Below are 23001 nucleotides of genomic sequence, written 5' to 3'. Positions count from 1 at the left end.
TCTCTCTCACGCCCCTGAAGGGCGGAGGAGGCTGAATGAACTGTAGTGCATATCCTTTCCTCAATGTCCTGTCAAGCCAGCCCGACAGAATACCTGTCCCTTCTAGTCATTCTGCATAAAGCAACGACAGCGGCTGGGCCGTCTGTTGTGGTGCAGTCGACAGAAAAAACTTGAATTTCTGTATGACCCCAGCCGCCGCTGCCCACCGAGGAGATGGCACAGCCCAAGGTGGGGTCATTTCGAAAAGGGATGGGCTGCCGTCTGTAAAGAGTGTTTGTTATGTGTAACAATGCTCTTTATTGACGCAGGTTTATTATGCCTGATAATCAAAGAACCGGCCGCACGCTCATGAGCTGGGCCAGGTCTTGATAGACATGGAGGGGTTTTTGATGTAAATAACGCCTCGTGTCGTGATAGGGGTAAGTCCGCTAGGCAGAGAGCTGGCCACACGCCGGTAAGCTGGGCTAGTCTCCGCTTCGTTTCTAACTGGTAGCGATTCGACCACACTCTGACAAGGCAGGTGGGTCTCCGCTCCGGTAGATACCATGGAAAATCCTCCTTAGGGATTTACCGTCTGACTTACCGTCTGTAAAGAGTGTTTGTTATGTGTAACAATGCTCTTTATTGACGCAGGTTTATTATGCCTGATAATCAAAGAACCGGCCGCACGCTCATGAGCTGGGCCAGGTCTTGAATAGACATGGAGGGGTTTTTGATGTAAATACCGCCTCGTGTCGTGATAGGGGTAAGTCTGCTAGGCAGAGAGCTGGCCACACGCCGGTAAGCTGGGCTAGTCTCCGCTTCGTTTCTAACTGGTAGCGATTCGACCACACTCTGACAAGGCAGGTGGGTCTCCGCTCCGGTAGATACCATGGAAAATCCTCCTTAGGGATTTACCGTCTGACTTACCGTCTGTAAAGAGTGTTTGTTATGTGAAACAATGCTCTTTATTGACGCAGGTTTATTATGCCTGATAATTAAAGCACCGGCCGCACGCTCATGAGCTGGGCCAGGTCTTGAATAGACATGGAGGGGTTTTTGATGTAAATACCGCCTCGTGTCGTGATAGGGGTAAGTCCGCTAGGCAGAGAGCTGGCCACACGCCGGTAAGCTGGGCTAGTCTCCGCTTCGTTTCTAACCGGTAGCGATTCGACCACACTCTGACAAGGCAGGTGGGTCTCCGCTCCGGTAGATACCATGGGAAATCCTCCTTAGGGATTTACCGTCTGACTTACCGTCTGTAAAGAGTGTTTGTTATGTGTAACAATGCTCTTTATTGACGCAGGTTTATTATGCCTGATAATCAAAGAACCGGCCGCACGCTCATGAGCTGGGCCAGGTCTTGATAGACATGGAGGGGTTTTTGATGTAATAACGCCTCGTGTCGTCGCGGCACTGAGTTTGCTCAGAAACTCCGCCTCCGCTGCAGACAGACCGTTGGGTCGGTCTGTGGTGATCTTCGCAATGGCGGCGTTAAACACGGCGATGTTATTCGCCGCCGCCTGCGCACCGAGCTCATCAGAGCTTTCTGATTCTGACACCGGCACCGACCACTCAGCTGGGTGAGGGCGGCGTGGTGTCAGGGCCGGCTGAGCGGGCGGGACCATCCCTACTTGGGGAGGTGCCTGCCCAGAACGCCGCTCTGGGGCCTGTCCGGACGCATCATCGGCAGAGCTATTCGAGTCGGATAGCATCCCCGAGATAGCGCCCGCCAGGGGAAAAACGCTCTCCTTGATCCAGGCCATCCCCTTTCGCCTTTCCGCGACGGAAAGGAGGTGGAAGGGGAGGCAGCTGGGGGAGGCGACCAACGCCGCCTCGGCATGTTCGGGGCCGAGGCAGACGTGGCAGAAGTCGTGCTTGTCCTCCGCTGCTAGGAAATCGCAGCGGCAGGTGTCCCGGAGGAACTTCTTCGTGGTCGGCGGCGGACGATCCATCGCTGAAGGGAAAAGTCTCCTCCGCTGCTCGGAAGTCGCAGCGGCAGGCGTCCCGGAGGAACTTCTCCATAGGCGGCGGACGATCCATATCTTGAAGGGAAAAGTCTGGCGGGTTCTCCAGTCTTAGTAGTCGTCCTTCTCAGTCTTCAGATATAAACCCGTGCTGAACTTTTTGGGAGAATGAGGTAGCGAAGTACACCCCTTTATATAGCACCCCAGGCGGGCGCAGGCATTGAAAAATTCAGTCATTGGCTACTTTAGGTAGCGGGTAAACCAATAGGAGCAGAGCTCCCCTATGGGGCGGAGCTCCACGATATAGAACATGACTTCTTCTCTTCTTCCTTCCTCTGGACCTCCATCTGCCACTCCAGACCGTCCACCTGCTCCTTCCTCTGGACCTCCAAATGTGTAGATGTGGTGAGCTAATGAAGCTAATGAAGCTAATGAAGCTAATGAAGCTTGAGATGAGAAAAGGGCGCTTGTCACTTTAAGCCCAGGAGGGAGAAATGGCGATTAGCGATGTTTAGCTTAGCTCAGTTTCATGTGTTTAACTTCACTTTTAACATGACTTCCCGTGGTCGTAGCGGGCTGGTTGACGGCTTAAATCGATTCTGGAGAAGTTGATCGCCTTACAATTCGGCGTTCGCTCTGTGTTTATTATTTTTAAGCAGTAGATTGTCAGGTTTTGTTGTTTCTCCAGAGCGTAGATTCATTCCTTGTTAGGCTATTATTTCACATTCTTGTTTGGTCTACTATTTCCGAGTTTTAATCATTATTTTTCGGGGCTTACGAGAGAGGATATCACGCTGCGGCCATCTTGTCTCACGCACCTGTCCAGCTATGGAAAACCTTCTTCCAAATCTTGCCGTGACTTCAATTGTTCCATTTATTTTCCATTTTCTCATGATGTTTCTGACAGTGGAAATGGGTAGTTTGAAACGTTGCGAGAGTTTTTTGTAGCCTTCTCCTTGATGGTGGAAGTGAACTGTCTCTTCATTCTGATATCCTTGGACAACTGTTAAGAGGAACCCATGGTTTTTAACTCCAGACACAACAGCCACCACAGTCAGGCTTTAGAAGGCATGGAGTTACTTCAGAATATATAGTTCAACCCTGGAATTATATTCACCTGACTCATTGAAGCCCTAACGACTGAATCACCTTGGTCTGGGCCTTAGTAATCATCTTCTCAAAAGGTAACAAAGAATAATCCAAAAGGGTTCCCAAACCTTTGCACAGGGCCCTTTTCCTTTTTAAAAAATGAGAAATGAGAAAAACAAAACATTGAAATAAAAAGAAACCTTTCTTTAAAATGTGCGGAAAGGTGTCATGTTTAACTTTCAGGTTTGCTTTCAATCACTTGGAGATTAATTGTAACAGACATTAAAACCAGGGGTGCCCAAGTTTCTGCACCCTATGTGTAGGGTAGACATTTCTACACAGTATGTGTGTTTTGGGGGGGATGTGTGTGGCTTCCATTCTCTCTGATGTATCTGCACAGCAGTCAGCCATGTATCTGGGTCTTTTTGTGCAGATGATCTTGTGTGTTTTGCTTGTCTTTATTGATAGCTTTCTCCCTAACAGGAAGGGAGTGGAGACCCCTCAGTCCTGCCTGGACCAGCCCATTCAGGCGCGGTTGAGCTTGCTCTCTGACTTCCTTCAAGGTGGGGCACACTTCTAAATACGTTGCCTTAACTTAATCAGTTAAGCTTCATTTTGCAGTCTTTTCCAAGTGCAATTGACTACTTATCTAACTACTTTTCAAGGATAAGAGAATCAGTTTAGGTTAATCTGTCTGGTTAGATTGTCCACTCAAAATACAAATGCCTTGCACCTTGTTATGCCCAAATTACACTGGCTGCGTTAGCTGTGTGTGCGTGGCAGAATTTTGCAGAACTTTCTGTCTTCCCTACTGCCCATGTTTTTTGTTACGCCTCTAATGCGTAGCTGCTACAGCCAGGCCTATCTTTGTACATTCAGATTGACCAAATCTCTTCTTTTGTACATGTGGTACACAGAGAACCACCATCAGAAGACCTGAGAGCTCTATTGGGCTGATATGCTAGCAAAAGCTCTTTCAGATATTCTGGTGCTGTGCCAGTGAGAGCTCTATAAACAAGCAGAAGGATCTTGAAATCTATCCTGAACTTAACAGGAAGCCAGTGTAGAGTCTCTAAAATAGGAGTTATATGAGCTTGTCTGCTTGTTTTGGTTAAAACTCTCGCTGTGACTCATTGCAGCTGGCCAATCGCTTTCTTCGGAAGACCAGAAAGGAGACCGTTACAATAGTCCAAACTATTTCACTATGAATAGTTCTGGGTTCAGTCTCTACTGTCATCCATCCTTAATGAGCGATTCAAAAAGTGCAATGGTTATAAGCAAAATGCAGTCATGCACACACAGACAGGGAAACACAGTGAGAAGCAAAGAGAAAGTGTGTATGTGTGTGTGAGCAAGAGAGAGAACGGTAGAAAGAGTAGTGGACAAATTATTCAGAGCATGTCCATTTCCACAGGAATGTTATTGGTTTTAATATTTTGCGATCGTGCCAACGACATGTCATTTCATGCGACTTCGATCTCAACATAAGCAAGATGGAAATGTATACTGTCACAATGTTGCCGTGGCAAGAGAATAACCAAACTACCGAACACAGAGAGAGAGGGAGAAATCACTGGAAAAATACTGCCCTTCATGGGGCATGATGTTCTTTTAACTTATTAACATAATATGATTATAGTCTACCTGGGGTTTCTGCTTTGAAACAGATAGCGAATGTATTGATTTAAAAAAAAGTTAGACATATTTAGATGTAGACATTGAAACTGTAGTCTATGTTGCTGGTTAAGATAATTTTCACGTCGGCCTCACACGTGAAAAATAGGCGAGACTCCGACTCTATAGCAAGCGAGTCGGAGGAGCCAGCATGAGGTGCACGTGAGAGCTCTAGACCATTAGCATGGGCGCCTAAATGAAACTCACACGCCGCTGAGGTAAGGCGAGGTTGACGCTTCCAGTGTAATTTGGGCCGTAGTTTTTTACTTAATTTCCCCAGATGGCCAGCTCCCTCTCTCCGTCAGTCTTCCTCATAACTCTCCACATGTCTCTCCTTCTATCTATTTTTCAGGAGACTGCAGGTACAGTTCAGACCACGGAGCTATGGTCTCCTGGGAAAATCTCAGTAATGGTGTAAACCTAGAGATGGAGCTATCAAAGGTATCTGCTTTATCACTGCATAAATGACAGTTATTGATTTTCCAGGCACAATCTGACTGTCCCAATCCCTTATAACATCACATGATCCCACAGCAAGGCAAGCATATTAATGCATCTGAGAAATATCAACCACCACAGACCAAACACAGACCAAGTTTCAGAATTGTAATCCACACTCACGGACAGAACTGGACAGAACTAGAGCATCGCTACTACTAGTGGGGTCACCCTGTGTGCTCAATCATACCTGTTGTGTTTTCTCAGGTGGTTCTACTGCTGCTCCACCATGCTGTGTATAATGATTATTATACCCTTCACACACTGGGGCATAACATTGAGGTAGGGGACAGGGCCTCATTATTGTAGACCTAAGTAACCACAGCATTTAAAGCAGTTTTTAAATGACAGTTCCATACTGTAGCATGTCATTTATAAGTTATATTTGTAAATACATAAGTGGCTCATTCCTTATCCCTTAGCTTGAGCTTGTCACCATGCTTCGCTTTGTTGTGGACGACGAGAACGGCCTCTGTGAGCAGTGATCTGGAGAAGTATCTGAAGAAAAGGAAAAGTAAGTCACAACATTTTTCTGTGTTTCATATTCATATTCAACAACACTGCCCCTGCAGTGGTCTGCACAGAGTTCTGAAATAACAGCAAGTATCTCTCTCTCTCTCTCAAATGTTTCAGCCTTTGCTAGTAGATGGGGGTCTAGTGCCTCCTCTTTCACGGATGATGAGTCGCCTGTCTTCAACCGCAAACAGAGGGTCCAGTTCATGCAGCTCCACACTGTGGCCTCCTCCTCAGTCAGGTATACTTTTCCATTTACTGTGATCATGTCATTTTGGGGGTGTTGAAATGGGTACAACGGCAACTCAGACTCTAGGTACATTGCCTGTTCCGAGGCATGGGTATTGCCAAATTACATTTGAATTTAGTGTTGATGAATTAAATCACCCATGTACTGTACACTGCAGACATTTTTGCAAATACTTTTATGCTCTTCAGCTCTCCCTTGCAGGATCTGATGAACACTCCTCAGTTCAGACTGAGGAAGCTGCAGAGGCAGCTGTCCCAGGAGAGAGACATGAGGGATGAGCTGGAGAGAGAATTGGCTAACAGTAGCACCACTATCACATAGAGAGGTATGCATTTCTCTGCTATTTAAGCAATCCATCAGGTTGATTTTATTTGTGCTATTGTATGAAAATTGCTTTTATATCTCCAGGTGCTACTACTTATACTGAGCTTCCTGCATTCTAATTGTCCCCCCCCCCCCCCTTAATAGAAGCCCAAATCTACCAGTTGCAGTATCGTTTAGAGAAGCTGAAAAGAAATCAGGCTGAACAGGAGCTGGAGCCCAGAGCGGAGCTACAGGAGCTCCAGAGCAAGAACCAAACGTAAGGATGGAGGAAGGGTGGAGGGAGGAGGAAAAAAGATGAATAACATTATGGAGGGTTGGGGAACTCTGTGTGACTGTGGTGTCTGTCTGTCTCTCGCAGCAATATGGGGTTCTCATTTTCAGGTGCTACAAGAATGTAATGTAATCTGTCTCTGGCTGTAGAATGTGCATGAAATCCTGAAGAATGTTGCTATATTGCAGGGCTTAAAGTTCTCCGGCGGCACGGGGGAATTTTGAGCAATAAAATAAAATAAAATCACATGCTATTTCTTTACATCGTAATTAGGGATGGACGGTTTCCAATTATTGAAACCGAAAAACCGTCAAAGTCTAAAACCGCGGTTTTCCGGTTAACCGAAAAGGTAAAAAATAAAATAAAAAAAAACCGCCAATTTCAAATAATTGAGCCCTACTGCTACAATACACTCGTGTCGAACACCATTAAAACACCGTAAGCACAGTCGCAACACATTTAGGCTACTTAGTTTCACAAATATAAGTGGAAAGGCAGACTTTTGTAAGCTACACCATACATGAAAACACATGAACACTTAACACACCAGCTCCGCTGATCCAGGGTGCACGCCTGCACGGAAGATCATCTCTTGGAACAGCGTCTTCATTGAATGAACTGCTTTCTCAATATCTTGGTTCTTAGACAAAGTTTCAGCTGCTGCTCAATGTATTTAAATATTTGAATACTGCTCAATAATCACTGAAATATTAGACTTAGAATTATGCAGTGAACATACTTAAAGCTTTTCATAAAAACCACATGCCGCGAGACTGACTCGTCCTGAACTGTCGTAAGTCAATCAACAAAGAATGCCCCATCAAAATAAAAGTGCCCATGGTAGAGCTGTCAAAATAGAGCTTTCAAAATAAATGTACTAATACAGATAGAGATAAATACAGAACTACCTTTGCGTCACTAAGTGACCGCGTATCTTCTGAGACATGCGTTCTGTCATCACTTTCAGTAGCGCCTTCACACACAGTGGCGCTGTGCACAAACACTCTTGATCCGTATAGCTCTTGTTTTATTATATTGTGGTTTAGTAAATACTGCACTTGGAGTTACATTCAATGCATGATTTGTGCTATAGAACATAAATAAAGTTTGATTGATTGATTGATATCAAATCACATTTTATTTCTATAGCGCATTTCTCACAAAAGTGACCCAATGCGCTTTACAGAGAGCAGCGAAAATTATAGGGATGTCCCGATCCCACTTTTTCACTACCGATACCGATACCGATACCTGGGCTTCGGGTATCGGCGATACCGATACCGATCCGATATTTGTATAAATTTTTTGACCCCTGAATATTTTTTTTTTTTTTTTTTTTTTTTTCCTAACACCAGGGGAGCCACCCCTCCTAAATTTCGTTGTTTGGTACCTGTACTGTAGCAATGACAATAAAGACCATTCATTCATTCATTCAAATACCTCCCCAGTATATAGTCCACCACACCAACAACAGTTAAATTAAAGACTGCCAGCCTTTATTAAAGCAACAAATGCGACGTGTTGTGGATTGGAACTACGGATCATAAGCTTTCAAATGATGTGTCATACATTGAAATCCGAAAAAATATGAAGTTAGAGTAATTTGAATGTTGTTAGACGTCAGGCACATAGGGTTAACCTCTTTGTAATGAAACCGGAAGCACACAGCGCAGCGCTATGCGCATTTTAAGCGCATATAGGACTCGCGTGAAGCGCTATGCGCATTTTAAGCGCATATAGGACTTGCGTGAAGGATTTCTGCGACACGTGTTTCTGTTCACTGTTTTTATTCTCTCATCGCTTATACACATAAGTTTGACTGCGGATGACAGTAGGATCGGATCGGAGCCTTTTTTTTTTCTGGTCCGATCTCCGATCCAGCATTCAGGACCAATATCGGGTCGATATCCGATCTCAGTATCGGATCGGGACATCCCTAGAAAATTATCTTATTAAATGTAAGCGAGTAATTGTAAAAAACCTTTCCTATCTACCAATAACTGAAGGCAACTATCTTTCTCATAGAGTGATTCGTTACCCTTAAATATAATCCCAATTAGATATTAATCCTCAGTTATTCTTCACAACTGACCAAACCTCTCACTCATTTCGCGGCAGATTCAGACTGTATCATTGTTATTTTCACACACGACAAACATGTGACATGTTCCAGTTTTATTCTTTGAGCAACATAGAATATACAATAGAATAGAAAACGTAAACAAAAACATCTATAAATATAAATACAAACGAGTGCAAATTGAGTGCAAGCAGGTAAAACAATTGTGCAAAGATATCACTGATCACATTCATTCTAATTCTAATTCACAACCTATGGCTAATAACTAAATAACAAAAACTGGCAGTAACAAAAAATGAGCATAAAAGCTATTAAAGGCTATTAAATAGTCCGTTAATCGAGGTTCTTCGCAAGAAACACGAGCATGTTCACCTTTTCAGGATTCAGCTGCGCTCGGAACGGACTTACAATGTTGCCTGCTGCGCTGAACACCCGCTCTGAAGGTGAACTTGTGACACACAGTGGCGCTGTGCACAAAGTACACTCTTGATCCGTATAGCTCTTGTTTTATTATATTGTGGTTTAGTAAATACTGCACTTGGAGTTACATTCAATGCATGATGTGTGCTATAGAACATAAATAAAGTTTGATTGATTGATATCAAATCAAATCACATTTTATTTCTATAGCGCATTTCTCACAAAAGTGACCCAATGCGCTTTACAGAGAGCAGCGAAAATGATCTTATTAAATGTAAGCGAGTAATTGTAAAAAACCTTTCCTATCTACCAATAACTGAAGGCAACTATCTTTCCCATAGAGTGATTCGTTACCCTTAAATATAATCCCAATTAGATATTAATCCTCAGTTATTCTTCACAACTGACCAAACCTCTCACTCATTGTGCGGCAGATTCAGACTATCATTTTTATTTTCACACACGACAAATATGTGACATGTTCCAGTTTTATTCTTCTTCTATTTTATTCTTCTAAAAAAAATAAAAAATAAAAATAATCCGGTTTCAGACGGTTTTGATAAAAAAACGTTTCTAATTTTAGAAACCCCGGTTTTCGGTTTAACCGAAAAACCGTCCATCCCTAATCGTAATTTAAAGAGTCATCTTCAGCAAAGAGACAGTTCCGCCTATCACATTGCTCAAGCCAACCAACGACTTCTAGCCAATCGGAGGCAGAGTAGTGGGGCGGGCCTTAAGAAGTTTGAATGAGTGTAATGTTAAGGCCAATGCACACGGCGTGCAATTTTTGTTGCACCACAACATTCGATTGCAATGCACACGGCGTGCGATGCGATTTTGTTGCACCGCAAAATTCCATTTTCAACTCACACCATTGAAGTCTATGAGAAAATCATAAAGAATCTCATCCCAATGCACACGGCGTGCGATGCAATTTTGTTGCACCACAACATTCCATTCTCAATTGTTACTTTATTGTTACGTAGTCGGACCAGGCAGGCTGATTACAATAGGCTCTACCAATATTGCTTGCCTTGCTTCCACAATTTCTACAAGATACAACTGGACATATTGTGATAAAATATGTGGGTCCCCTGATTTAGGGGTATTGGTAAAATGTCAGGAGAGGGAGCGCACAAAACACACAGCCAGAAAGGTGTATTATAAAAGCCACTTTATTATTATGGGCGATGATCAGCCGGACATAGATTCGGAGGACGGCATAGTTCAATAAGTTAGAGCTGGTTTCCCTAATTACCATTACAAACAGTGTACAAAAAAGGCACGCTCTATTGGAGCCACAGCACGCTCATAAAGCCACACATAGAAGCACGCTCATATCGAGCCACAGCATAACCATACGGGCCGACACGAGGCCATAGGACACCACACAACTCCACTACAAGGGGCGGTCAGCAAGACCGGGTGCTCACCACTACACGGCAGCGAATGTTCCTGCGTTCGCGCTACAATATTGTGCCTACATGCTCGATTGTTATTATTATGTAATATAGGCGTCTTGTATGTGAGATGTGCCGTGTAGCTATGTGGCATGACACGGAAATAAATCATGCATGCAGTAATTCGTAGATCTAGTAATGTGTATAGTGGCAGCTGTGGGCTAGGTGTAGTGGCTGGCTGATGGTGATGTTCATATATTGCCCTTGACTGTCAAACCGTTAAAATAGATGATTGCTCCATCCACAATTGAAGATGTCAGGTTGACTGGTTGACAAGTTATGAGCTTTTCGTCATCCATTTCATCCATTCAGGTTACCGGTAAATTACATACACGTACAGTAGAGTAAATATTAATTTTGGGTTGCCAGATGTCCGGTTTTCAGTGGACAGTGTCTATACAACGTGTGTACAATTTGGCTGGTCATTCAGTCGTGCTAGATTAGAAATCTGGCAACCCCGTGCTATCGTAGATCTTTGAGTAAACTAATATAATATATACAGTATACATTATACAAGTTTCACTTTTTGAATGGAATTACTGAAATAAATCAACTTTTTGATGATATTCTAATTATATGACCAGCACCTGTAGTATAGTATATATTATAAGTATAAATAACGTTACTTGCTAAAAGATTTACGATAGCCTTTTTGGCTGCACAGTACAAAATACAAATAACAACAATGATAATACTTTTTTAGTAATATTTTATTCACATGTAATACATGCCATCATGTTAAATAACTTAATACCCTCCCTAAAGCACGTATTTCATCAAAAACAAAACCAACATATTCATAAGAATGCAGGTATGCAAAGTTATAGATAAATTCACTGAAAAAGCTTAATGTCAAGCCCTGACAACACTATATTTGTACTTTGAAATTGCATGTATGTATTATGTATGTTACACTAATGTTTTTCAAACTACTGTTACAATTAATTTGGTTCCGTTTGTATTGGAAACTGTTATTAAACAGTTTATAAGAGTACAGTAACGTAATAGACTAGTGTTTTGATGCTAGCTCCGAAATGTTAGCTAGCCAGCTAGCCACCTCTTTGTTTGTTAGCCAGGGCCAGGTAGAAACAAACAACTGTTACAATTAATTTGGTTCCGTTTGTATTGGAAGCTGTTATTAAACAGTTTATAACAGTACAGTACCCTAATAGACTAGTGTTTTGATGCTAGCTCCAGTGGTCTCTCTCCCCGTTATGAGTGACTCAATTAATTTAGATAGACCAGTTGAAGTTTTCCCAATTGTCCCATTGTGATGCAATAATCCGTCGCACCACAAACTTTTACAAAATTTGCAAAATTTGACAGTGCGACAAAACTTGCACGCCGTGTGCTTTGTCCCATTCATCCACGAATGGAATCGAATTTTCGCGGTGCGATTAAAATCGGGGCCGTATGCGTTGGGATGAGATTTTCTCATAGACTTCCATTCAAACTTCAAAATCGAATGTTGTGGTGCAACAAAAATTGCACGCTGTGTGTATTGGCCTTTAGCTTGTAGAGACGTTCGCTTTTAGCAGCCCGCTATCTCGCTAACTTTAGTAAGAGTCTATTAAAATGGAAGCCAAGTTTCTTAAACCTTGCTCATACAACAACCTTGCCGGGAGCGACGGCTACAGGTAGCCTACCACTTCATCTTCAATGGCCGACCGTGTTTGCGAGCAAAAGATCCGAGTGTGCGCGTTTATAGCTGAACATGATCTGTCTTTCACAATGGCTCAGCCACTCGTCGATTTGTGCAAGAAGCTATCAGAAGACAAAAATGCACTGACAAAGCTGTCCGTTTCCAATCAGCACGCCAGCTATTTAAACACACATGGCCTTTGTCCCGGAATTGAAAAAACGGCTGTGTGAAAAGCTTAAAAAAGCAACGTTTTCAATTAATATCGACAAAGCTACTAATCTTAACATGGACAAAATCCTCAATGTCCTTGTTCGATTTTTTTAGGATCTGGCCAAAGTAACAACACAACACCTAGTCAGCAGGAAAGTAAACATCGCCAACTCGTCAGCCCTCATGCAGGAGCTCAAAGATATCCTGGAGTCCAATGGTCTTGACTGGTCACTAGTCATCAGTATTCTACTTGATGTAGATCTATTGATCTATTGTTATAGTGATAGTGGCTTGATAAGTGATGCAATCAGTTTGGCCTTAAGTGATTTAATCAGTTTGTTCTTTTAAAGACATCTAAATATATTATTTTATTTTGTATTGAGTATAAAACAGTATTAATGCATTTTAACATTGAGACATATATTTTGTATTGACTATAAAATAGTATTAATGCATTTAAACATTGAGACAAGAAGCTGTCTTCTGTACCCGCTCTCCCAATATCTCAAACTGTGACCCCCCTCCCCAAGAAAAAGTTTCAGGCACAGGATTTTTTCCCACTTTAAGCCCTGCAACACACTACGGCTGTAACAATTTGATATTAATAAAAATATTGAATGAGGGTTTCTACATGTGATCTGGAAGATGTGAAATCACATTCATTGATTGTCAGTTGTCTAAGTCAGATGTTGTGGTGACGAATGTGTATAATATATGTGACACAGTCTGATCATTGGTCCGCATGTCGGCAACCAATCAAAGTGTTCGGACTTTTCTTTTGAAACACTACATTTCAACGTTGTTGAGAATCACAACACAAACTCGCTAGTCAAGCCAAAATACTGCAAGGCAATGGATTGCCGGTGAGTAATTTCCACTGCTATCTAGTTAACTATAACACTACTTTACATTGTTAGCAGGCTCACAAAACAAGCTGTGTTAGTTGACTAGCGACGTGTGTGTCATTGATTTTCAACAACGCGGAAATGTATTCACATTTTTCGAAAGAAAAGTCAGATCATTACATCGGATCCCGACATGAGGACCAAAGCATTAGAATGTGTCATATGTGTTCTCTCCAGATCCTAGTGAGACAGAAGTTCACTAGGCCGTCGGTGGCTGAAAGCTATTGCTGGCCAGCAGTCGCCTGGGGCTGTGACACGGTCCTCATCTCCCGCAGCGCAGACGAGCCCCTCACCTACCTCCCCCCGTTACTGGCTCACATGCAGCTGTCCTCAGGCTACAGCACCCTCTCCTCACACACCGGGGTGAGCCCAGCACACACACACGCACACACACACACACACACCAGACTGGAGGATGGAAGCTCAAGCCTGTCTCCATAGTGTCAATGTAGGAGTGTCTGTGTTATTAACAGACTAGCCTAAAACTAGCTAAAATATGTACAATAGAACAATATTGTTCCAACTCCAGTACTTTCCATGCTATCAGAAGGCTGATTTTTAGATGTGGTTTTCTGGACTACTACAAATCCATAGTAAAACGATCAAGTGGTGAGTGAAGATACCCATGTGTTGTTGTTGTTGTCGTCTGGTGTCCCCCCCCCCCCCCCAGCCCATAGCAGTGATCCTGTGCCCGGGGTGGGAGAAGGCCCAGACTGTGTTTGACCGGCTGGAGGAATGCCAGACTGCCCAGTCCCTTCACCCCATGATTGCACTGGTGGGACTAGGGAAGGACGAAGCCAAGACGATCAAGATCCAGAAGAACTGTAAGCCTACTGTCTCGGGGGCTCTATTAGACTTGCTCTAGTTGAAGTCATAGAAATTGTTTTGGGGGGGGGGGGGTTGAATTACAACATTGGGGGCGGGCGGCGGTGGGGGTGACGGTAGCCTAGAGGTTAGAGAGGCCGGTAGCCTAGAGGTTAGAGAGGTAGCCTAGAGGTTAGAGAGGCCGGCTTGCAATAGGAAGGTCAGGAGGGCGCTTGCATGTGGCAAGGCAATTAACCCCTGTGCGTTTACTATGCAGGCTGGGAAGTGTGTGTGTGTGTGTGTGTGTGTGTGTGTGTGTGTGTGTGTGTGTGTGGCTACTTGAAAAGTAGATCTTGGTTCAAAAAAGATTGGGCACCCTGGGTCTAGAGCAAAAATACCTAATTCCAACAATTGACTGTATAGTATATTGTTGGATATTTGAATATGTCATTCCCTCATTCCCTAACCCTTCTGTCTCCAGGCCAGATGGTTGTGACCACTCCCTTCAGCCTGGTGCGTCTGATGGCCTTCCACTGCTTTATGTTCCTGCGGCTGTGTCACTTGGTGCTGGACGAGGTGGATCTGCTCTACTCACAGGCCCCAGACGAGGTCAGAGAGAGAGAGAGAGAGAGAGACATGATTTTATGATGTTTAGAATGGAGTTCACTAAGTTAAAGAGGAACAACCGCCTGATGCAGTGGAGGACTGTCTGTCAACTAGGGCAGGGCGATATGCCCAAAAAACGTTATCATTATATATGATATATTTTTCCTATTGATCAATAACTACAATTAACATAATCATTAATTCAATTATGTTCTATGTACCTTTTGAAGGGCATTTTATGCTTATGACTGAAGCCTAAAATAACCAGCAGGTTCAAAATGTCTGAAGGCAATACCAGATAACCAAAAAGCAGTGCTTGATTACAGTTGCAGTAATAACACTTATCTATATCTTTTTATTCATTGTCTTATTATATAGTTAAATGTGTATCTATTTATTTTCCTCCTTGTTCTGTATTTTTTAATGCTATATGAAAAGTTATTTGAATTGCCCCTGTTGAAATGTGCTGTACAAGTAAACTAGCCTTGCCAACACCATCTCCCTATGAGTGTTCTCTGACTGCATTGTTCCTTCTCAGATGGCCACCATTCTGCAGCACTTCCAGAAGGTGACCGACAGAAGCGAGCGGGCTTCCTGCCCCAGGCAGATCATCGCCGTGGGCAAACGCTGGAGCAGCCAGATGGTGGGGCTCCTGGCAGACCACATGATCAACCCCTGCATCATCATCACAGTGACCGAGGAGGCAGCACTTTACGGCAACGTGCACCAGGTCAGCTTAACCTTTGAGGTTGCATATAGCAGGGTATCCGCGGTGTCTTGAAAAGTATTAAAAGTTGATAAATCAATTTTGGGAAAATCAAGACCCTTAATAAGTATTAAGTCTTATCACGATTTTATGAGGTCTTGAATCTTGTAGATATTTTTCTGAATTAGACTCTGTCCAAAGAGTTTGAGTCCTAAAAACTTTTAGTAAAAGTTTGGGAATTTATTAGTTCTATTAAAAAACAAAGATGAACCGGAAATGGTGTTGTATGATAGTGGTCTAGTGTCTATTACAACTAAAACTGTTAAGTTAAAGGTGTCACTGATGTAAACGGTTACAGCTCCAAGTGGCGGTGAGGTCTGGATATTGACACGGTCTTTAAAAAGTCTTAGAAAGGTATTGAAATTAACCTCAAGATTCCTGTATATACCCTGTATAGGCAACCATGTCTTATTGACTAATGCTGTCAATCGATTAAACATTTTAATCAAGTTAATCACAATAATAGGCTGTGATTAATCACATGTTTAAAATACTAGTATTTACTTGTATTTTTGGGGGGAGATAAAGCATAAAACAAAAACAACTGCATGGCATACTGGTTAGAGGAATCTGTTATTTGTTTTACTTTATTATAACATTTCTTAGTTTTGATGATTTCTAAATAAGATTAGAATCTCTTAAATGTGCAGAGTAAAAGAGTCTCAAGCTATGCAGTCAGAATTGCACTTAACTGCCAAACCTCAGACTGCACCCGTCTGTTCTCGCCTGAATTCTAGTCGGTTGACTCAAGCCCTATCGTAAGTAACTGCTCCGCCTCAGAGGTGAAAGGAAAAAACGTTGTTCCCGCCCGGTCTCGAACCAGGGACCTCCGGAGTCGGGAAGAGTTACTCTGAAACTCTTATGTCTTCGACCACTAGTTCGTTTTGTGGCGCTGTTCCGACTTTTAGTACTTCAGCAAGCGGAGACGTAGTCTCCGAAGACTAGAAGAAGTCTGCTTCTTGCTTTCAGACAGTTTTTTTCTTCAAACCCATCACTGTTATTTTCATTCTCAAATTGCTATCACAGAATACAGTATACTTTTATAGCTCCTACATAAACTAAGAAGGACACAGGTTAAAGTATACCTTTTGCTCTTGAGATCACTTTGGCCTTGTGAGAGGAATGGTAGAGCGCTCGCTTAGCATGCGCGAGGTAGCAGGATCGATGCTACGCATCTTAGTAGAATTTGGTAATATGAAGTATGATTAATTTGCGTTACATTTTTCTAAAGTTTACGGATTAATCGGGAGTGTTAACACGTTAACATTGACAGCCCTACTTTAAACACTTGATGACATGTCTGTACACGATCAATTCACAAAAGTAAATTATTTTCTTGAGCAAGAGATCCTAATAAAATGTTCTACCACCTTTTTGTGGCCGATTGTTATGATTACATCAAGTTTTCTCTGAAAAATGGTGGACATCGCAAGTCTGTAAACACAAAAGAGTGCGTTTGTGAAATTCAATGGATGCAAAATGCTCATAGAGTTGCCCGTATACATTTTTTTATTATTTAAATGTTTTGTCAAAGGTATAACCACTTGAAATGCTAATGTTGCCTATGCGCAACATCGGGTGTTAAGGACTATAAATCACACATTTATGCTTAGGCCTTCGTGTAAAATAATGTTTTTGTGGCTCAAAGGCTGAATTAAAACACATGTGGATATTAACTGCCTATATCTGTACAAAAAAGACAGACATGTTATCCCTTGGGAAGTCCTAATCACAGTTTCATTTCATGCAAGGCAAACTGGGTCCTGGTATCAAAGGGTTATGGGGGTAGAGGGTCTCCACAAGACAGTTGGGTACAACTATCAAACCCCATGTGTCCTAGTGTTGTCATAAACATACTTTATTTGGCATAATCAATTGGTGTACAGATCCCCCCAAAAATCTGCTATTCCTGGTTAAATCTTACAGTCTTCAATCACTTGAGATTATGTTTCCCTCATCTTTCTCCCCACAGATGATCCTGTTGTGTCTGGAATGCACAAAGATCTCAGTGCTGCTTGGTTCGTTAGACTTCAACCCTGAGGTGGTCCAGAAGACCCTCATTATCGCTAACTCTGCAGAGGAGGTCAAGCATGTCTTTAAGGTACAACACTCTCCTGTGTGAAGAGGTTTTTTTCATTTTTGCAACCTTATATTGGGAGACTGTCTTTTGCAGGGGTAGTGGAAGAACCAAAAGACCATTGTTGTTATTGATGTATCACCAGTTGCCTAGTTATGGCTTTGTTATGCCTACCATTGAAAAGGCATTTTTTTCAGCCATTTGACCAGTGATTGTTGTGCCATTTCGTATGTCTGCTCACTGTGCCGATGTCTACACGTCTCCTGAATATTGTAACAATTAGTTTGTGCCATTTTAGTTTAGCATTTACCTTTGTAAACGTGTATCTTGTCATGCAAAATATAAATCACTATCTTGGAGAAAAAGTACTGTAGAAGTATAATAAATACATAAATAATAATTGGTCATTAATTAATACATGGTTTTTTTATTTTTATATAATCTGTATTTTATTGGATTTTTCATATTGTCACATTTGGTCAACACATTTCTCGACTCATACAACTGTAGTATAAAATAATAACAATATCACAGAATAACTCTATTGGACAATTTCTCCTACATAACACTGTCACCAAACATTAATACATGTTTTTAACTACATCTATTTGATCTTCCCTCCTTGTGTCTGTCATTCAGGGTGTGACCAGCACATCTGCATTCTCCCTGAAAGCTCATGAGGGTTTAACATACCAGTTTGACTTTGTGATTGAGCAGTGGAGGAAGGACATTGGACTTGGCACTCATGTCATTCTGGGTAAATTAAATCAATTAATTATTTGACATTTAAATCTTGTCAATTTCATATTATTGATAACATTCAACAAATGTCTCCCTGTATTTCCCCTGTATTCCAGTCACCACCAATGAGTGTCTGAAGGCCCTGGGCATCAGGGATGCTACGTGTGTCGTGCATTACGGCTTCCCAAGCTCCCCTAAACTGTTTGGCAGCCGTCTGTTCTGCATGTCTGACAACTTCCAGAACCTCTCTGACAAGGTAGGACAGACCAGCTACCCTCCACTCCTTTCACAAGCATACTCACAGAGTTCACAGGTCATTTTTTAATTTTATTTTATACACAAGACAAACAAACAAACGAACTAACAAACAACAAACTGCCAGGCATACATGTCTAGTATGATTTGGTTCAAAGCAATTCCCAAAATGCAACATCGTCAGGTATTACAAGGGTACAAGTAAAGAGTAAAATGTAAAAGTAAAAATAAAAAAGTGTACAGGCTTGCATCACTACAGGATATAATCAAACATTTGAATACACTTTGAGAGTCAATAATTGGACCCCATATGTTCAAATATCTATTGGGAACTTTAGAGTTGTAGAAGCGTATTCTCTCCATCTGCATGATACTGATTAATCCGTAGAGCCATTTCTGGAAGCAGGGAGGTGGAGGTGATTTCCAATCCAATAGAATAATTTTCTTAGCAGCAACAATACCAGTCATTCATTCCGACCGTTCCTCAGCCGTATAGTTGGAAGCAGTCTCTGAACATCCAAAGAGTCCCAGTTCAGGATCAGGGGGAATGTCCCTTCCATAGACCCTGGAAAACCACCAGATTTTTTGCAAATGAGGACCGAGACAGAAAAGATGCGCTAGAGACCCATCTGCATTTTTGCATCTGTCACACAGTGGAGAAACCGATGGATAAATTCGGTGTAATGTCTTTGAATAGTGGAGTCTATGGATGACTTTGAATTGGATCAATTTGTACCTGACATTAATTGATCAAGATTGGATTCTAGCTAAACCTTGTTTGTCGTCAGTCACCTCGATATTAAGGACCAGGCTTCGCTCAGATGGTCAGTGGATACAGATGGGCCTCACCTGGGAAACCCCATTGCCAGTAAGACAAAGCCCTAGCGTTGGCTGCCCAGAAATAGTTACGAAATACAGGAAGGCCTAATCCTCCCTCAGTTTTGGACTTTTGCAGATGTGCTTTCGATATGCAATGAGCTTTATATCCCCAAACAAATGGAAAGATAATGGAGTCCAACTTCTTAAAAAATGCTGAAGTGAGGAAGATTGGGAGATTCTGAAATAAATATAAAAAATCTAGGGGGCGATACCATCTTGATCGTGTTGATACGGCCCATCATAGATAAGGGCAGAACGGAGAGGAGCTCTCGAAAGCACGTCTACTCCATCCACTACTCACTAGCGCCCCCCCAGTTCACAGGTCTTTTAATTTGCGTATTATACCTGTTGCTTTGCAAACGTCTGAGAAATGTGCCCCATTTCCCAGCACCATGATTGTATTGGGTATGCTTTCTCAACCTCAAGATTGCTGTCTGGACTCACCAAAGGCTTTTCTTCAACAGGACAAGAAGGGTGCATCCCACCCCCTGAAGTCAGTCCTCCTGCTGTCTGAGAGGAACGCCCGTCACGTCATCGGGGTCATGCGCTACCTGAAGCGCACCGAGGCATCGCTGCCCCCCGAGCTGCTCCACTTCGCCCAGGGGGTCCTGCAGGCCCAGGAGGAGCAGAAGACTGACAGGCCCTTCTGCAGCTACCTCAAGAGCTTCGGCTTCTGCAAGTCAGTGTTTAGAATATGGACGGATTGACCTAAAATGTACTTGATTTGACATTAATAATCTGCTAAGATGCAACTGTAATTAGCTGAACCCTGGATTTGGCTATTTTGCTCGTAGGTATGCGTCTGAAGAAAGGTGAAGTGGAACTGAATTCTGTAATGCTTAATTACTTTCTTTCTGTTGCAGGGACAGTAGTGTTTGTCCTTATCGACACAGCATCAGCCCCAAACAGGACCGCCCACTTCATCAAGACTCAGGAACTATAGTGGTGAATCATAGTTTATGATTCACCACATTTTTGACTATGGTCCAAATGTCATTCAGAGTATATTATTTGGGTGGTAGTGGGTGCTTGTCTATCTTCCACAATGAGATGAACCTCTAACTGTAACATGCTTATCTGTGTATGTACACTCGCAATATTTCCCTTTTTTACCTATTTGTCATCCAAGGTTTTGCCCTTGCACATCAAGACCGCTTCCCTCTATGGCCGCATTGTGAGCAACAAAGACGACTGTTATGAGAGCCTGGCTGCAGAGATGGTCTCTCACTACGCCAAGGAGAAGCTGTATGCCAAGGAGGTGCTAGAGGGAGGCCTCTATGGAGTACAAGAAGAAGAAGCCTATCATAGGTCAGAACCCCCCCCCCCCCCACCAAACCCAACATGAATACAAATGAACAAATTTCAGCTATGAAACGATGTTCTCAATGTCAACAATCGGGTGACTCAGAGAGAAGTCCTGTTTGAGTGTGTTTCTGTGCTTAGACAACAAAGAGGCGGCTCCTCTGAGAGACGTTCGTCTCTGTCAGAGTGCGGGTGACCTCGGTGCCAGAGGCGGCCGGGTGTCTGTTCTCCAGCGTGACGGTGGCGTTCCTGGACGAGGGGCGCGAGCAGGAGACGAAGGCCCACCAGCTGCTGCAGCTGCCTGCTCAGTTCCACAGCCTGCCTCCCCAGGCCGTGGAGATGGTTGTGTGCCGGGCCAAGCCCGTCGACGCTGAGGTGGACTGGAACCCCAAGGTCAGTACAGTCACAGGACTCGAGTATCACGATTCGCAAATCTATGTACAAAAGAGACGGAGATGAGCAGACCAGCTAGCTAGCTTGCTAGTTCTTTGACACTATTCACACCATGGAACTATAATCAGACACTTTCTAGTCACAATAATAACGACCAATTTGAACCAACGTTCTCTGTCAGAACACTCAGCAATTATATTTGCTAACCTTTCAACTTGCTTACTTTCATCTGCAGACATCTCACCCTGCAAAAACTCTCTCGCATTGCGCCTGCACAGTCGCGCAAACATTGTTATATTCTTCAGCGTTGGCCTTGTGGGCGACCAGGTGCCCGCGGGCACCGTGTTGGCTACCCCTGCTGTAGAAGAACATCATACAATGACATTCCAAGGGTGTAACTTACCCACTCTGGGCTCACCATCTCTCCTCAGTCAGAAGATCAAAGGCCTGCATCACCAAGCCAAGGTCGTTCTGTGTCTGGGAAACACCGTCTTTGTTGATCCCATGGTAGGCTTTACATTACACTTAGCACTATAGCAACTTGATAACCCAGAGTTATCTCTACTTCATTTCAAAGTCAACTGAACTCCTAGCCTAACCCTTGTGTGGCATGTCTGTAGGTGAGAACCACCCGTCTGCCAGGCCTGAAGATATCCATAAACGAGTACAACGTCCACGCCGAGATCCTGAACACGGGGATGGGCACCAGCAACCTGCACCACCTAGACCTGCTGAAGGAGCTCTGCCGGGGGTCTGTGCCCGCCGGCGCTGGGGAGGTCACTCACAGCCTGGGGTGAGCGATGAGGCTTCCAGCACCACACACACCAGACATCCTAATGACCTCCTAACACGTCAGGGGACCCGTGGCATTTCGTTTCTATATGATAGAGAGATTTGTCGTTCTCAATCTCAACCTAGTTCCCCAATAGTTGCTGAGAGCACTTAACTGGCTCCCCATTAATAGTGTGGGTGTGTGTGTGTGTCATGTTAGGCCGGAGGGCTCTGAGGTGACTCTGGAGGACAGGATGCAGGCTGCCGAGGAGACCCTGGCCCACCGGATGAGAGCAGCCATAAAGAGCATGCACTGTCACCAGGAGGTCCTGACAAACCCACCCACCCAGGCCCTGACACACCCAGCCCAGGCCCTAACAGACCCACTCACCCAGGTCCTGACAGACTCACCCACCCAGGTCCTGACAGACACACCCCAGGTCCTGACAGATCCACCCACCCAGGCCCTGACAGACCCATCCCAGGTCCTGACAGACCCACTCACCCAGGTCCTGACAGACACACCCCAGGTCCTGACAGATCCACCCACCCAGGCCCTGACAGACCCATCCCAGGTCCTGACAGATCCACCCACCCAGGTCCTGACAGACCCACCCCAGGTCCTGACAGAACCAGCCCAGGCCCTGACAGAGGTCCTGGCTTCCCCGGAGCCATGCGAGGCCCCAGTACCTGTCGCAACACAACCAAAGATGCAACAGTGGAACAGCCTCATAGCCAACCTGAAAAACGCCACTGAAACACTGAGGTTTGTTTCTTCTTCTTGCCCAGAGAGAAGGGGCGTCAAAAACTGACACTAAGGGCTCGATTTCACTGGCTGCGTCAACCTCAGCGGCTCATTTCGGCTGCCATGTTAATGGGTTGGAGCAGCCATACAGCCCATGTTAATGGGTTGGAGCAGCCATACAGCCCATGTTAATGGGTTGGAGCAGCCATACAGCCCATGTTAATGGGTTGGAGCAGCCATACAGCCCTGTTAATGTGATTAAATAATCATGTGATAATGTGATTAAAACCACCTCTGTGTGGCCTTGGATGGTCCAGTGGTCTCGCACCACGGCCTACAGTGCACATCTGCCCATATTGGCATTCGAATCCAGCCAATAA

At 43.7% G+C, this 23001-nt stretch overlaps 1 protein-coding gene across 1 annotated transcript in view; it reads left to right on the top strand.

The window, feature by feature from the left end:
• LOC308164333 (putative ATP-dependent RNA helicase TDRD12) overlaps nucleotides 1-23001 on the top strand; it is a gene marked incomplete at both ends in the record, with an annotated part of 27939 nt that extends 4938 nt beyond the window's left edge. Inside the window, 15 exons of the mRNA XM_080538449.1 lie at nucleotides 13460-13645; nucleotides 13953-14106; nucleotides 14568-14695; nucleotides 15231-15422; nucleotides 17431-17559; nucleotides 18175-18292; nucleotides 18393-18532; nucleotides 19875-20089; nucleotides 20274-20355; nucleotides 20540-20718; nucleotides 20898-21128; nucleotides 21537-21612; nucleotides 21726-21898; nucleotides 22097-22295; nucleotides 22939-23001. Of these exons, the coding sequence (XP_080394575.1) occupies nucleotides 13460-13645; nucleotides 13953-14106; nucleotides 14568-14695; nucleotides 15231-15422; nucleotides 17431-17559; nucleotides 18175-18292; nucleotides 18393-18532; nucleotides 19875-20089; nucleotides 20274-20355; nucleotides 20540-20718; nucleotides 20898-21128; nucleotides 21537-21612; nucleotides 21726-21898; nucleotides 22097-22295; nucleotides 22939-23001 (2265 nt within the window). The remainder of the gene's footprint in view (nucleotides 1-13459; nucleotides 13646-13952; nucleotides 14107-14567; nucleotides 14696-15230; nucleotides 15423-17430; nucleotides 17560-18174; nucleotides 18293-18392; nucleotides 18533-19874; nucleotides 20090-20273; nucleotides 20356-20539; nucleotides 20719-20897; nucleotides 21129-21536; nucleotides 21613-21725; nucleotides 21899-22096; nucleotides 22296-22938) is intronic.

Source organism: Nansenia antarctica, assembly GCF_963989245.1.
Source record: "Nansenia antarctica genome assembly, chromosome: 8".
NCBI classification, from domain to species: Eukaryota; Metazoa; Chordata; class Actinopteri; order Argentiniformes; family Microstomatidae; genus Nansenia; species Nansenia antarctica.
This window is presented reverse-complemented; position numbering and strand designations above follow the sequence as displayed.